Source organism: Pezoporus occidentalis, unplaced genomic scaffold (genome assembly GCF_034315485.1).
Source record: "Pezoporus occidentalis ecotype Australia unplaced genomic scaffold, CSIRO_AGI_Poc_V1 ctg117, whole genome shotgun sequence".
In the NCBI taxonomy this organism is placed as follows: domain Eukaryota; kingdom Metazoa; phylum Chordata; class Aves; order Psittaciformes; family Psittacidae; genus Pezoporus; species Pezoporus occidentalis.
In genome coordinates, this window is record NW_026912961.1 from 5,088,296 (window position 1) to 5,105,402 (window position 17,107).

At 39.1% G+C, this 17,107-nt stretch overlaps 1 protein-coding gene across 4 annotated transcripts in view; it reads left to right on the forward strand.

Moving 5' to 3' along the window:
- The window catches only part of MAMDC2 (MAM domain containing 2), a 58,153-nt gene extending 45,574 nt beyond the window's left edge, over positions 1 to 12,579 (forward strand). The window contains exons 10-14 of one of the 4 annotated variants that reach the window (XM_062641043.1): positions 5,389 to 5,482; positions 7,195 to 7,347; positions 10,196 to 10,455; positions 11,637 to 11,721; positions 12,047 to 12,579. In XM_062641043.1, the coding sequence (XP_062497027.1) occupies positions 5,389 to 5,482; positions 7,195 to 7,347; positions 10,196 to 10,455; positions 11,637 to 11,721; positions 12,047 to 12,108 (654 nt within the window). In that variant the 3' untranslated portion in view covers positions 12,109 to 12,579. Of the gene's footprint in view, positions 1 to 5,388; positions 5,483 to 7,194; positions 7,348 to 7,972; positions 8,061 to 10,195; positions 10,456 to 11,636; positions 11,722 to 12,046 lie in introns of those variants that run through there. The other 3 variants (XM_062641052.1, XM_062641060.1, XM_062641068.1) reach the window with 3 other exon arrangements.
- Positions 12,580 to 17,107: the final 4,528 nt, after the last annotated feature.

Sequence of the window (17,107 nt, forward strand, 5' to 3'; positions counted from 1 at the left end):
TTTTTCCCTGCTCACTCTCCTTGAGTTCCTCTGTTTGTTTTCACTTGTCTTCTGTAGCTAATTTTAGTTGAAGTTTTGAGAAAGCAAAGTCAAGTGACTGAAAGTTGCACTTCAATATTTACATGTTTTAAAACAAGCAAAAGGGAGGACTTTCTCAGAAATGGCTAAGCACTGAAACCCTTTGCTGTGCGATGCTGTGGAGGCCAATAGCATTTATGCATTTAAAAAGGGATTAGGTAAATTCATGGAAAATGGACCTCACAGTGACTGCAAACATAGTGGTAATGAATGACCCCCAGTTCAAGTTCTTCAGCTCTCTGGGGGGTTGAACACAATATAACTCTGTACTCTTTTCCCTAAATATGTTACCACACTCCACCTTCCGAGGGCTTGATATGAGGGTTTTCAGACCTTTGTTCTCATATCATAACTGTGATGATGCTCAATATTAAATCCTACAATTTTCCAAGCATTTCTCTTTTTCTGCTGAGAAATTTGTGTCTCCTGCTTGTCCACCAAAGCCATAAGTAAGTAACTAAAGCAAACTTGAACACAGGATGAAGTCCTAGGTCCCTGTAATCAAGTCACTAGTATAAAGGACACAGTTATCCAGTCTGGCACCAAGTAGAGAAGAGCTGACATCCTAGTCTTCATCTCCTCCTCCTCTGGAAAACCCCCACTTGTGTCAAATAAAGGAGCATTTTGGTACTGTTCTGATGCAGCCCTTGATCAGTCATTCCACAATAAGGTATGCAACCTAAAGAGGCTGAAATGACCTGCAGTTTTATAGTATGGCTCTTCTGCCCTTCCTTCTCTCACCTCTAAACCAAGAAACTTGTTAAAGAACAGTCACCAGAAATGCCTGTTTAAAATAAGAACATTGGGGTCTTTAACAGTAGGATTAGTGCTTGCAAAATGTGAATCCCACTGTCTGTGGTGTTTGACTTGGTTGTGGAAACGACATACTAAAAACTGTAAAAATTATTCAGGCTAGAAAGTGCTGTCTAAGTGGCTTGCATTTCACAGTAGCTAAGCAAGGAGATATCTTGCATGAAATATTTATTACATACCTCCTTTTGGTATCTGTGATATGTAACTGACATTTCCTTTTTTTTGCTCCATTCTGGGTACTTAATATTGTGATATTACCATGCCACATCATCTGACAAGACTCCTCAGTTTAAAGGCAAGAATCTTCCCCTCTTATAAAAAGAGCCAAAGAAAACTGTTTCACTGAAAAGAGGATAGAGCCCATAATAACAGATATCTGGAAATCCAGGAGAGGCCTGTCAGGCAGCTGAGGACACCATTTCTGTGCAGGCAGTATTCTCTACTAGATAGTGCAATCCAGTGAACATAGATGTAGCATTAAAAGCCTCTTGTCCTAGGTAGTTCTGTTAATGTTTTTCTTTCATTGTTTGTTTCTGCAACTCATTTATTTGCCCTTGGACAGGAAAGATTTTTTAAAATATTTGTTTCAACGTCACAAGCTTATTACCAGTATTATCCAATTATTTACGTAGAAGCTTTCACAATCCGTTGTTTTCCTGCAGAAGCTTATTGTATTTACTTGGCAAGAAATTGAACTTGCATGGTGAATGCCATTTTAAATCAATACATTTTTAAATGACAGATGCTTGCAGACATTCTAATTTTAGCATAATAGCTTACTTGCATTCTTGATAAATGAGATTCTGACTGTTTAAGACAAAGAAAAACAAGCCATTTATAATCTGTTTTAATTAAGCTTGCTAAAAGTAATTTGGATTACACTGATAATGCTTATATTGAACAGCCCTGGGACAATCAGAATGGTTCTTCCATTCTCCTGTGCTGGCTTACACCCTTGTACAGCTGTGCACTAGTGTGACTGACTGGAAAGTCAGGCTCACTCTTTTGTGAAAATATCTTGACTGCTTCTTTGTGTCATGTCACACTTTTGTTTCTGGTGCTTGAATTATTTTTGGATTTCATAATACTGAGCTTTTCGTTGCTGTATGGAAGTTACAATAGTTGATTCTCACAAAAACCCACCTCAGACTCCACTGTAACTGCCTTTCTCCCTTAAGAAATTGACCATAGATATGTGTATAAGCAACAGAGTTTTGGGTCTACACTAGTATAAAGTATGTAGCTTAGTAATATTCACTAGGCAGAACCAGGTAAATTACTTTGCTGAAGAGGAAGAGCTTGCTCTTAAGTCACCACATTTGGCTGCTGTCACAGTTTTTCTTCCATTTGGCTGCTCTGGCTCTCTAATTGAGCAAGAGCTACACTCCCTGGGATAAACAAGTAGGAAAGAAAATACACAGAACCCATAGGGGTCTAGGGGCATCTTCTTTTATCCTGTTCTCAATCCAGCTCCTTTTACAAGCTTCCCCATTAGTCCTTCCTTATACTGGAGTTACCATACTGCATGTCCTACTCTTTCTTCTCCTCCAAAAGAAGGTAAAAGTTACATGCATATGTTTTAACTTGCACCTTCTTGTAGAGATGCAGAGTGCTCAGGATGAGAAGTCCCTTCTACCTCACTCAGTACCTGCAGCACAACTCAGCAACATGCCATGGGAAAAGTGAAAATCTGCTTGCTCTACCAGCTGTTCTCATCGAGCATTGCTCATTTCTGATATAATACAGAACAAGAAGAACTGGTTATCGATACTTTGAGGCTACATGGCAAGGGAACATTAATTGAGTACTGGAAAATAAACAAACCAGCTTCCAAGAGCAAGGGCAATGATTTGGAAGGAAACTAATGCCCTGGCTGTGTCCTGTTACTGGAACAAAAAGAGGCATGAGAAGAAAGTGTGTTTTATTTTCCAGTAACATAGGCAACAACTGAACTTTGATAATGTTTTTAATTTAGCCTCCAAGATAGCATGCAAGTCCAGGAGTTACCTAGTTTGAAACAATTAGTATGTTGTTCATCTGTTATGGTTTATGAACAAAGTGTGAGCTGAGCACAAAGATCCCCCTATTCTCTTCTCCAAGGCATGAGATAACTTCTTAAAAATTTACTTTGGAAGAACTGACCTAGGAAATATTTTAATTCAGACCAAGAACAAATGTAAAGCTTCATGAGATTAGTCCTATCAAGACTGTAGAAAGGATTCAGAGATCTGATGCAGGGTGAAATTGAGCAGCTGAGTAAATCCAAATCGACACAATTTTGGTAGGTAAAGTTCAAATAGTCAAAAATGTTTCTTTATGAAAAAAGAAAAAGAGTGACCTGTAAATAAAAATATCTTCTACCTCATTACTTAAAACTAAATCAAGAATATAACAATAGTAAGCCAAGGGGACAATGAACAATTCCAGTCCATTTGCTGTAGCTAATACTGGAAACCACATTCCCAAGCAAAATTCCCCCATCCCTTTGCAATTATAAAGTCTGCCCATGGCAGCATGTCACTCAACACCACAAAAAGCAAGTGGAGAATTGGTAACACCAAAGCTACAGATGACAAAGCTGTACAAGTTTACAAGTGTCACTGAAACGGATCAACACTTTGATTGTACAAAAGCTACTGGGTTAATGGCCTTTGAGAGACCAACAGTTACTGTTGCAGTGCTTTTGAAATAGAGGGCTTTCTGCAGATCCAATGGGTAATTATGTACCTTGTATGGAACAAATTATTGCAATTTAAGAATAAAGAGCTTGATCCTGCTCCCAGTGATGTCAATAGGAAAACATCACTTAAAACATGATTCCACAGTGTGGAAATGTTTCACAAACAAGGACTGACTGATCTCACCCTTTCATGTGTGGTTTTCTGAAGATTCTTGGGTTTAGGACTATAATATGTCTTTAGTTTATTACAAATGTTCACCAGAATGCTTTCATTAAAAGCCTGGTGAATGACGTCTACCCAATGTCTGTATTTATTGTATGCTTAATACCAAGAGATGCCACCATTTTTAATAGATCGTTCCTGTTTCTTGAGAATGAACATTGAAGGTAGGAAAGTTTTTGTCCTGTTAAACTTAAAGTTTAAGACAGCAAAAAAAGAAGGCAGGATTTAGGCTACTATACACTCAGCAGTTCTGCATGCTGTGCAGGAGCACTCCTCAAAGTCCCGTAACACTTTACAAGACAGATAATCACTATTACTGGGATTGGTAGCATTGAATGGAAAATGGTTTTAAAAATTGCTCCATCCTGGGCAGCATAATCCATACATGCCTCAAAGGTTTAAGTGTAGTTATGTCCCAGGCTGTTTCCTAAGCAGATAGGTAAATAAATACTACAGAGCAAAGCAGTCTTGCAAAATCAGGAATAATGACCACATTGAAGATGTTACCAAGCCTGCTAAAAAAGGACATATTATAAATATACTTGACTTTATAATGACATGAATGACTTTATAACCTTTTTGTGTCCACATGAAACTGTGTATTTCTCATCCAACAGCATTTAACCGCAAATATGTAACTGAGGTGTTTATGGTTATTCCAGAATACTAAAATGTTAGAAGTCTAACAGTCTCCAGTCACTAGCTCAGACCTCATCACAAAGGAATTGTTTTGGAAAGCTCCTCCCAGATTATGGTCATAACTTTAAGGGTCAGACAGATGGTTTGCAGTGGTTAGGCAAAGAAAACTGCCAGCAGTGTTTTCACAAAACAAACCTTATTGTGTCTTCTGCAATTTGAACAGACTTTGGTCAACCTTGGGAGAAGGGCAGATGGGAATCTTACAGTCTCTTTAGATTTTATTTTGTCATCTCATGGATGACATATTTTTCATGGCAGAATTAATGTGTAGACAAATAAAACATCTTGGACACTATTTTTAATCTTCACAAACCCAGATAAACACTGTGAATGATGCTTAGCATTTCCACCCTACTGCTTTATGATATGTCCTTGTGTCATTTATGAATAATCCCAATTTATGCAATAGTTTCATCTCTATTGTTCTTTGTATTTTTGCCATGGCCATTTCTTTTGGCCATTGCTCTGCATTACTCTTTCAGATGTATTTTTCCATGAATAAAACCTCCTAGTTGTAAGGATAAGATAGCCGAGGACATTTTTTTAGCTGTTCACGTTGGTTGTGCGGGGGGCAAAAAAACTCAACAATCTCAGTGAATCATGTTTTGTCATACACTGAGAAACACACACTCCCCTAATAAAATGTTAGCTACATATAGACATATATCATTTGCCCATAAAGTGAGAAAACACTCTCGAATGAAAACACACATCTAAATCCCACTGGATTTGAAATTTAAGTCATTGCCTGTATTAGTATGTGCCAAAAAAAAAGGGGGCTCAAAATTTCTGTTCTGTAGATGTGAAATTATTAGCACATTTGGAAAAATCTAAAATTTCAGACTCTTAATCCCAGCTTTTGTTGGATACCTGAAACTTTCTTCATGTATTGCAGGTTGTCTTTGTCAGCTGGTGTAAAAGCTTCTGGGACTGTGGACTTGTGGCCCTGGATGATGTATCATTGAGCCTGGGAAGCTGCCAGGCTGCTGGTAAGACCATGTATAAAGACCATGTCCATTTGTCATCCAACAGCTGCTACCCTTTTTACTAAGAGTTCATCGCATACCTTCATTTTCCAAGCCTATCCTACAGCTGCCTTCATCTCACTGTGGTTTCTTTTCCTTTTCCAAAAAGTACTGCATAAACCCTATTTTTGCAGTAGCAAAGACCAGTTTTTGTTCACAGGCGTGCCACCTAAAACCTAATCAGCATCACATAACTGACTCTGGAGCAGGGTATATATATATGAGCATCCTTTGAGGCACTACAATATAAACCAAAACAAGCAAGCAAACAAAAAAAACCCCAAACAACAGAAAACCAAAACCAATAGTCCAAATGAGGGGAAAGGAGTTTTCAGATGGCTTTTAGGAAACCAGGAATGGACCCAAAAGAAATATTTTCAAAACAGTGTCATTCTTTTAGTCCAGAAGTACAGTTGTGCCAGGCCAATACATAGTCCCTTATCTGAACTACAGTTCTCTAATGAAGACAGACGAGTCTAAGTCTCTCTTTTGTAGTGGGAGGAACTGAATGTTTTTGGGCAAGACTTCACCCTCAGAAATGCACAGGCTAACTTCTCTGAATCCACCCAAACTCCCTCTTCTGGGGCTCTTTAAGGCTTGACAATGCAACGATTGTATTCTAATTTGGAAACCATTCTCATGAGACAGGCATCAATCTATAATCCCATTCTTCTTCAGAATAAAGCCATGTCTTTGAAATGGTGATGAGGGCATGCCATTTATACTCCCATGTAAGAATAACTTTTTAATGACCTCTTTTGACTGTATTTCATGCATTCAGGCATCTAACCATTACAGAACCGAGAGAAATTACATGTATAAAACAAGGTGCTATTTTTCTAAAGTATTTTCAATAGCAGTCTGTTACCTTTCTGTAATTACTAAGTAATTTGAAAAGGAACCAAAGGTGCAGAACTGATACTTGGATGTACAGTCATACTGGATCTTGTCACTGATGGCAGCAGAAACATGTCCCAACAATGCCCCATGAGGGCATACATAAAGTTATCAAGGTTTCCTTCTTTGCAAAAGGTGAAAACAGCTCAGAGTGTCTGCTCGTGAACTACAGATTGAGATCACAGTAGAAGAGCTGACAGAAGCTTCCTGGCAAGCACCTGAATTGTCAAGTTACTGTCTTCTGCATAATCTAGTAGAATTGAAGTAATGAAAATAATCTAGTAATTGCAGCTCTGTGGTCTGTTGTATGTGGTATTTGAATCTGGTGCCATGGCAACATAGGAGAGCTAAATGTGGTGTTTGATTTCAGATAGAAACTCCAGTCTTTGGCAAGACTCATTTAAAATGCATGTTATACACACTGGAGCTCATTAAACTGCTTGGGGTGCCACAATAGTGAAGAAAACTACACTGGTATAGCCCATTGCGGAATAAGAGTTAGAATGAGGTAATAAACTCTATAAGATGTTTTACAGAATACTAGTACATGTTAGTGAGCCAGACACGGGTACAGATTTCCCCAACCCTGTGAAGAAGATGAAATTACATTTCACAAATCAGTTTGAGGCTAGCTTTTTTAAGCTTGTGACTACTGGAAATATCGCTAGGTAGATATGAGTGATTTCAGCAGCTGAGTGAATGCAATACATTACTAGTACAATTTCTCCATATATCTGTCTAATACATTTGCAGTTTTCAACAATGTCTTCTCCTTATAGATCCACTGCTGCCCAGTCCTGGAGAGTGTAATTTTGAAAAAGATGAGTGTGTGTTTACCCAGAAGAAGAGAGGTCGTGGGAGCTGGCATAGGAGGAGGGGTCCAACTCCCACTTCTTACACCGGACCAAAAGGAGACCACACTACTGGGGTAGGTGAGTTAAGCCCCACATTGAACTTTCAGAACAGAGATCGGTAGTTAAGCAAAAATTCTTTGAAATTATAACCTAGAATACAAATAAAGTTCTTACTGTTCTGTTCAGAACAGTTATCAATGAAATGAAGTAGGGACATTCTTAGGGACATGAAAACGATTTTGAGAATGTGACATTTAATCTGAATTATCCACAAGCCAACTGGATAATTTAGGCTTCATGTTTTAAAGTAGCCCTTTCCTTTGCAAGAAAAGAAGACAGGATGACTTTCTAGACTCTGCAGAAATGTCTGCTTCCGAATCCCTAGTTTATATGTGAATATTTAGTGAATATTTAGTGAATATTCACTACAACAGGCAAACAAGTGGCTGGGATCTCTTCTACCTGAACACCTTGCTGTTCAAACTTAGAAGAAAACATGAATAAGAAAAGAAGTCCCATAGACTCTTTGTCTTGAAAATCTGCTCCATAACCTCACCTGTGTAATTTAAGGTATTTAGGCAAGTGGGGCCCTATTAGCATGAGCGAGCACACAGAAAACTACAGCAGAATTGCCCCCATACTTGAGGCAGTACTGATGACTTTTGGTAGTGATGAACTGCACTGGGTGCTGGTGTTCCTCCAGAGCAGGACCTCAGTAACAACTCCACTTACCTTAGCATAATGGGGGAAATATAACCCCTAATTTTAAGAAGAGTAAAATGGATGACCCAGGGGCCTACAGACCAGTCAATCTCACCTCTGTGCCTGGCAAAATCTTGGAGCTGATTCTCCTAGAAGGCATGTGAAGGCACATGAAAAACAACAAGGTGCTTGGTGACAGCCAGCATGGCTTCACTTAGGGGGAATCCTGCCTGACCAATTTGGTGGCCTTCTATGATGGGGCTACAGAACTGATGGACAGGGGTAGAGCAGTTGATGTCATCTACCTGGACTTGTGCAAAGCATTCGACACTGTCCCGCACAACATCCTTGTCTCTAAATTGGAGAGACATCAATTTGATAGGTGGACTACTCGGTGGATAAAGAACTGGCTGGATGGCTGCATGCAAAGAGGTGTGGTCAATGGTTCAATGTCCAACTGGAGACCAGTAATGTGTGGTGTCCTTCAGGGATCGGTGTTGGGACCAGCCTTGTTCAACATCTTTGTTGGTGACATGGACAGTGGGATTGAGTGCGCCCTCAGCAAGTTTGCTGATGACACCAAGCTGTGTGGTTTGGTTGATACACTGGAGGGAATGGATGGCATCCAGAGGGACCTCAACACGCTTGTGAGGGAGGCTGATGCCAACCTGATGAAGTTTAACCATGCCAAGTGCAAGGTCCTACACCTGGGTCAAAGCAATCCCAGGCACAGCTACAGAGAGAAGAGATTCAGAGCAGCCCTGTGGAGAAGGACTGCGGAGTGTTGGTCAATGAGAAAATGAACGAGCCACCAGTGTGCATTTGCAGCCCAGAAAGCCAACCGTATCCCAGGCTGCATCAAAAGCAGCGTGACCAGCAGGTCAAAGGAGGTGATCCTGCGCCTCTACTCTGCTCTTGTGAGACCTCACCTGGAGTATTGTGTGCAGTTCTGGTGTCCTCAACATAAAAAGGACATGGAACTGTTGGAACAAGTCCAGAGGAGGGCTACGAGGATGATCAGGGACTGGAGCACCTCCTGTATGAAGATAGGCAGAGAAAGTTGGAGCTGTTCAGCCTGGAGAAGAGAAGGCTGCATGGAGACCTCATAGCAGCCTTCCAGTAGCTGAAGGGGGCCTATAGAGGTGCTGGGGAGGGACTCTTCATCAGGGACTGTAGTGATAGGACAAGAGGTAATGGGTTCAAACTTAAACAGGGGAAGTTTAGGTTGGATATAAGGAAGAAGTTCTTCCCTGTTAGGGTGGTGAGGCACTGGAATGGGTTGCCCAAGGAAGTTGTGAATGCTCCATCCCTGGTGGTGTTCAAGTCCAGTTTGACAGAGCCTTGGGTGTCATGGTTTATTGTAAGGTGTCCCTGTCCATGGCAGGGGGGTTGGAACTAGGTGATCCTAAGCTCCTTTCCAACCCTAACTATTCTATGATTCTATAATAATGGATGCAACTGCCCATAGGCTTGTGAACTTCAAATGCTTACATAAGCTTAAAAAGGCTTTGGGGGGCTTTGGATTTGCCCTCTTTCACATTGGTTAGCATTCATTCAATAAGTTATAAAGTCAGTTGCAGACAAGCTGGTTCATTCACAGTAGCTATCTATCTATCCAGTCTGTTAAAAATTTTAGCCAGATTACAAAAGCAGTTGGACTGCCTAAAAGGCTCACCAAAAGCTATTATTATTCTGTCAACTGTGATCGAGTGTAAACCATGTTAAGCATTATCAAGAATTGTTATTTCAGCTGTGCATCTGAAGTTTCACTCTATGAAACCTCAATTCAAATTACTCTGGAAAACTAGTTTCGTTTTAGCTAACAAAATATCAAATACTCCTAGTTAACAAAGTAACAAATGTTTTATCTTGTTTCAGATATCTTTATCTAAAAAGATGGCTTTGTGCATATTCAGCAAAATCTCCATTTCCCATCTCCTGGTAAAATTTCTGTAACAGCTGCATCCTGCAGATTGTATGGCCAAAATTCTACATGTGGAATTGAGAATTCATATGGGAATATTTCTTTTTGGCTTGTAATATCAGATCACCAGCTAACTATGTTCTTCCATTGTTAATTCTACATAGTACTGACTCTGGCATAAAAATCTTTATCAAAACAGTTTCAATAATAGTTTTTTACATACTGAGCTTGTTGAGCATAGTGAACATGCTGATAGAATGTATTCTACTTTGCTAATATTTGCTTGTGTATCTTTTTAAGGATATTACATGTACATAGAGGCATCTGACATGGTCTATGGACAGAGAGCATACCTAGTTTCAAGATCACTAAGAGGAGTCTCTGGAAAACAGTGCTTGACATTTTTCTATAATATGTATGGAGCTGGGACTGGATTATTAAGTGTTTATCTAAAAAAGGAAGGTGATGAAGACGAGATTCCTTTGTGGAGGAGGACAGGGGAACAAAGCATCTCATGGCTAAGGGGACTGATAGAATATGAAAGTGATAGAAATTACCAGGTAAGAAAAAAAACCCAACCCCACCCAACCCACAAAACAAAAACAAAACAAAATCAAACGAACAAAAAACAGTCAAAACAGAATATTGAACTGAACAATGTGCTAAAATCCAAGTTTTGGATTGTATTAAGAAAAAAAAAAGTTAAATGTAGATAGCATTGAATGGACACCTGAACAAGCTGAAGTAACATGTGATTTCTTACAAATGAAGGTAGGGAAGGAATTACTGAAGACATTAATAGGCTTCAAGTATGAAAATAGTTCATTAATTAAAAAAAAAGTATTTAAATGCTGTTTTCCCATTATTTCTTGTCAGCAGTAATATATTCTTATTTATATCACTTGCAGAATTTCTTTTCCTTTAGCTGTCTAAAGTCCTGTCTAGATCTGACATAACCACTACGCTGTGATAAAACGGCTGCTTCTTGCAGGACAGTCTTTTTGAGGTGGCACCTGTCCTGGATTCAGCAGTAGCAGTCATGACTGCTACTGCTGAACCCAGGACACACCAAAGGCAAGGGAAGTTACCAAGCCAGAGCTCTGCCTTTGGTTTCAAGAGTGCTATCATTTCAGTAGTGCCAGAGACAAAGCTTGCTTCAGTTTCTCTGTCAAAGAGGAAGCTGAAATTACTGGCCTGATCATTAACCAAAGATGTTGCCTGTGTATTTTTATTCACTTTGCCTTAAGAGTCTGGAAATTAATTAGGAAACAAACAATGAAATCAAAACAAACAAAACCAACAACAAACCCCACACATATGACAAAAAGAAACCTTTTTGAAGAAAAGAAACAAGTTTACCCTCATCAGTAAGACCACAACAATATTGTCATGCTTTTTCTCCCCTCCAAGTTTTGCTTACCTACAGAACACACACAGCTACACACTTGGGCTGAAAAGCAACACAGAAATGCCACATTGCTAGAGACAAATTATGAGTGGTCTATAACACACAGCCATTTCCTAACAAACTGTGCAAACAGATTTGCTTCCTTTAGCACACCACACACCCAAATTCTCTGACCAGGGCAATCAGTCCACTGACGGAGCATAGAGGTCTCCTTCCAAGAAGCAGGCTTTCCAGACACACTAGATCATTGAACAGACTGCTTGGGTACTATTTTTTTTTTTTAGTCCTTCCTCTCCTGTGGGATTCATGAAAAGCTGTGTTTTACCTTTACAGATTATTTTTGAGGCGATCCGCGGTGTGTCAATAAGAAGTGACACTGCTATTGATGATATTCTGTTTCAGGCAGGACCCTGTTTAGGTAAGTTTAAACAGATTGTTTATCTTAGGAGACACCCAGCAATTCACAGTGCATCTTGTAATTAGAGAAGTGATACTTCTTCCCTTGAACCACCCTGAATGGATCTGAATTTAGTATTGTGCTGCTGGATTAGTGAAGAATTTTTATTTTCTAATAAGATGAGAGACAATCCTCAGAATCTGCACTAGTAGAGATGCTGTAGACTTCAAAAAACATATGGCAGTCTCACTTTAATACAGCATGGTAATTACATTCTGTCTTATACATTCTTATGTATGATAAAAATACAAATAATTACAGTATTTTCCCCTTCTTTGTATTCTAGAAGTGGAAGAAATTCAATTCTCATCAGGCTATCCTGACAGCTTAAATGAAATTGAGTATTAAATACAGTCCGCTGAAAGGAATGAAGTGCACAGAAGACCCATATGTGAGAAACTGCACAAATTGCTTATTTTAAAACATGTTTTAAGTAAATACTGGTTTGAGTATGCACCAATGTATAAGAACACAGAGCACTTATGTTCCTCGCCTTTGAAATGAAATTACTGACTCAGGGCTTCTTAGACTGTTGGGGGATTTTTTTATATTTTTTCTCTTTTGCATGAGTTTTGCATCAGTTATTACGTAAACGCTTCCCATTTTGCACAGATCATTCATTTTAATGCACCTTTTAAAAAAATAAACAACAACCCACCTTTCTGGTACATAGGTAAAAAGAGAAAAGAAAAGGTGCACAACTAGGATCCAATATTGTGTCATCTTAAATCTGCATTCAGTGAATGTTTTGTGTTGCGTACAGAATGGATTTTTGTTAAGGAAATTATAAATATTTTGAAATAATAAAGAAAATAGTATTACCTATAGCTATTGCTATAGGTAATACTACACCTATAGCAATACTAATACCTATAGCAATAACTATTACCTGTAGCAATAGCCTACAGGTTAAGTGCTATTACTCATGATGACAAATCTCTCTGGGAAACTCTTAACACTCTGCTAGCAATTTTTTGTGGTTTTGTATTCTTTAACAAATATATTTGTATTCCTTACCAATAACAAACTCACTTTTAGTGTTCCAGTATAATTCAGTGTAAGCTGCTGACATTTTGAACTATATGAAATGAAACCCTTTGAAGCCATGCTTTCTGGCATACAAGTCTTGTTTGGGTTTTTTTTTTTCAATTGTACACTCACAGCGAATGTACTTACACTTTACCCAACCACAGATGCCTTGCACTGTATTAGTAGGAAACTGAATTCACACAACTTACTAATTTTTAAAATTTTATGTGTTTGTGTACAAAGTTTTGTTTTGAAATTATAACTTCCTAATAAAATGTAACTTTGAAAATCATCTTATTGCTCTGCTCTAGACTTTATAGTTATCAATGCAATGAGAAAAAACTGAAGCTAACAGCCTGAATTCACTATTTTGAATATATGTGGGTCACGTCACCTAAGACATCTGACAGAAAGCAATCTGATCTGCTACAGGAAGTTCTTGTATTAAGCCATTGAAACAGTTCTTACAATCACCAAATTCAAGTTGTTGCCACAAAACGTGAGCTCTGAATAGTGGGAATAACCTTTTCTTTCAGAACAAAGCATATTTTTCCAAACAGCCTGTAAGGGTAAACAGCACCCAGGACAATCTAGCTCCTTGCATCTGCAGTCAGTTTTCATGTTGGTGACACAAACAGTTGAAGAAATTGTTCAGTTGAATACATTCAGTATTAATGTGTTTATTTGACCACACAGATTGAAGCAGTTTATTATTTCCTAAAGACTAAGGAAGAGCCAAAAGTAACTGACAACTACCTATCCTAGCTATCTACAGTCCCCATTGGCAGCTGATTATGAACACATCACTTTTAACATTATTCTCAAAATTAAAACAATCAGAAACAATGAACTGTTTCTTAAGAGTCAGTGTTGTTCTGTAAAGCATATGCCTTTGGGATCGACATTCAGATCAAATTATTTAAGCAGAAAATAAGTGAAAATGAAGTGGTTAAATTCATCAGGCTTGCTGGTTTTCCATAATTCTGATGGGACTTTTCTGTAAACAAAATGAAGCACAAAATATAACTACTGGATTCCTGTCTCTAACAATTAATGCAGCTCTGCATAATGCCATCCAAGTAATCAGATTTAGGCTGACAAGAATAAGAACATAAGCAAAGTACTCCATCCTGCTCTCCATTGAGTGTCCTCTAGAAACCTCACTGATAAGATGATTTTGTTGATATCACCGAGGGTAGTTTATCCACAGGGTGTGAAGCACTGTCCTGACTGCAAAAAAAAAGCGTAAATTCTTCCTTCAGTGGGGAACAACAGCAACCTTCCACACATTTCTGCTGAAAGCACTAAAGAATAGATGGAAAATTTCCACAATTACTTTAAATTACTTCAGTGCCTGCTGAATATCAGTCTATAGAATAGGAAATTCGGAGACTAATGAAAGAATGGCTGCAAAACATCTGAAAACTAAGGAAGGTGCATTTACATTTACCCCCCATCAAACTTCAGTTTTATGCTGATACAGAAAACATTCCTTCAGCTCTGTCTAAATAAGAAACTCCCCATGCAACTGATTTCTGCTCTGGATCCATTTATATTTATTCTCGGATCCCTTCTTACTGCGGCAGTAGCCATACAGGGACCAGAGCAAGGCAAAGAACAGTCCTGAGTTGTGCTATAATAGGCTTGTTTACTGTCTGAAAATTTCTTCAAAAGCTACTGAGGAACCTACAAGTAACTGATTTGATTCAAAAGGAGCTGTAAAATCCCAGACACTAACAAGCTTGTATGTGATGGCTCTAAATGTAGCTTTGTGCAGAGTGGAACCGAATTTGTCTGAGATAGAGAAAAAGCCCTTTTACTGCCCTCTTGTTTAATCCTGTCTTTATTATTTAAATATCTTCCATTGGTTAACCTTTTTTTCTTCACTATCCTTATTAGTTATCAAAAAGAGAGCCCAATTTAGATCTTAGTTATGCCAAATAAAACACAAAATAACACAATATATAACTGTCATTCTAGCTTTACACTGACATAAATGAAACCATATTCTGGCTGGCTATTGTATCACAGAAAAATAAGCCTAACATAAATCCAACTCCACATGACGTCATGAAGCTTCACTAGAACAGCTCAAGCTGAGCACTAAAAGACCTAGCATTTTATTTACCTGGGTCTGAACACAGGTTACAAGTGTGACTGCCCACACTTCAAGAGACCCACTGCTCCATTTGGACCACTGTGTAAAGTAAAAGGCTCAAGAAAACACGCTTTTCCTGAAACATGACACACTGGGTCAAAAGGTTCTACCCTTCATATTTTTTGAAAAAGAGAAAACATGAGTCTTGTCCTGCCCCAAAAACCCCACGAGGTGTCAGATGGCAAATTTGTTTAACATTTCCTTTGGAAAAACATTTCAATTTATGATACCAAGTTTCTCAGTTGCTTGAGCATGAATGAATGAATAAACTTTCAATATCCATTACATTACTTTGCTCGATATTCATCTTCTTGCTGTTTTCTTCTAATACTTCCTCTGTTGTTTTCCTGTCCACCTCCCTCACCTTTCTGTTTTTCCCACCTGCATATGGTTTTCTTAAATATAAGCATTTTGGTCTCTTAGCCATGTTCTGCTATGTTCCTTTGCTCACTGCTAAATACTGTAATTACATCCCGCTGCTCTTACATTCTGTATTGGCTTTTACATCCTCCCTCCATTCTTTCAAGAACTCCTCTGGGTCTAAGAACTGCCTACTTGGCAGCCTCTGGCATCTCCTTTTTCCAGCTCTCACTGGCACTCATACCCATCAGATCCTGGAAAATGCTCCCTGACAAGCTCTAGTAAAACCAGATCTCTTCAGCAATCTTTAGTGGGAATATCTTGAAATGGCTCCTTAATCTACCTCCTCCTTCTCTTTTGGCTTGAAGTCACTGTTTATAAGTCCAGCTCTACCCTTTTGGTCTGCAAGCGTGAGACATAACTGATTTAGGAGACTATATTAACTAAGTGAAACATTGCTTACTCATAAATCAGCTAATACTTTAATTAGCTAGACACACTGTCACGGTTTATGCCCAGCCGGTAACGCAGAACCATGTAGCTGCTCACTCACTCTCCCTTTTGCCCCCACCCCTACCCTCAGCGGGACGGAGAGGAGAATCAAAAGAATGCAAAACCCATGGGTTGAGATACAAACAGTCCAATAACTAAAGTATAATACAAAACTACTACTACTAGTAATAACAATAAGGGAAATAACAAGTGGAGAGAATATAAAACTAAAAAGGGAAGGAACACCACCCCCCACCAAACCAACAATAAATACAAGTGATGCACAATGCAATTGCTCACCACCCACTGACCAACACCCAGCCTGACCTGAGCAGCAATCTTGGCCTTCTGGGTTACTCCCCCCAGTTTATATGCTGGGCATGATGTGCTGTGGTATGCAATACCCCTTTGGCTAGTTTGGGTCAGGTGTCCTGTCTCTGCTTCCTCCCGGCTTCATGTACTCCTCCTCACTGGCAGAGCATGAGACCATATTTGAAGCGTGGCTACAAAGAGAATGGAGACTCCCTTTTTACAAGCAGTCACATAGAGAAGACAAGGGGTAATGGGCACAAGTTAGTCCTAGGAGATTCTCATTTGACACAAGGTGAAAATTTTTCACAATGAGAACAAACAGCCATTGGAATAATCTCCCCACGGAAGTGCTGAACTCCCCAGCACTGGACACATTCAGGGTGCTGGGACATCTAGTCTAGGTCATGATCTGCCAAGAAAGGTTGGATCAGACAGCCCTTGAGGTCCCTTTCAACATGGTATTCTACAATTCTATGATTTGCAAGATACTATAGACACAGTTCCTTAGGTACAGGCAAGCCTCTGCCAAGTATGTGGTTGATATTGGAAAAACACTGTTTTCCTTGTAAAATTACTAGGACAAAAACCAAATACACTCTAGTTACGTGTTGATTCCTTTACCTAGTTCCACTTAAGCAAAGCAGTTTCTTATGTCTTTGCTTTAGCAGTCTTATCAGCCTCCATATCCCTCATAGAAAATTTGGCTATTTAAAAGGTCTTGTGCTCCATCAGGAACTCTTGCTCTGGGAGGAAAAGTAAAGCATGTGGGAAAAGTAACGTAACTCCAGGAGTCCGAGTACCACTGGTGATCGTCCAGCTGTCAAGGTGCCAAAATCTCACACACAAGCATTCGTCTAGGATCTATAGGACCTGTCCTTTGTGCGGACTTTCTGAAGGAACAGATACTTTTCCTACTGTTTCGTTAAAAACGAAGAAAAAGCAAACAAACTCAGACAGGTGCTGGAATATGAAAACGAGGAGAGCTCGCTCGCCCGA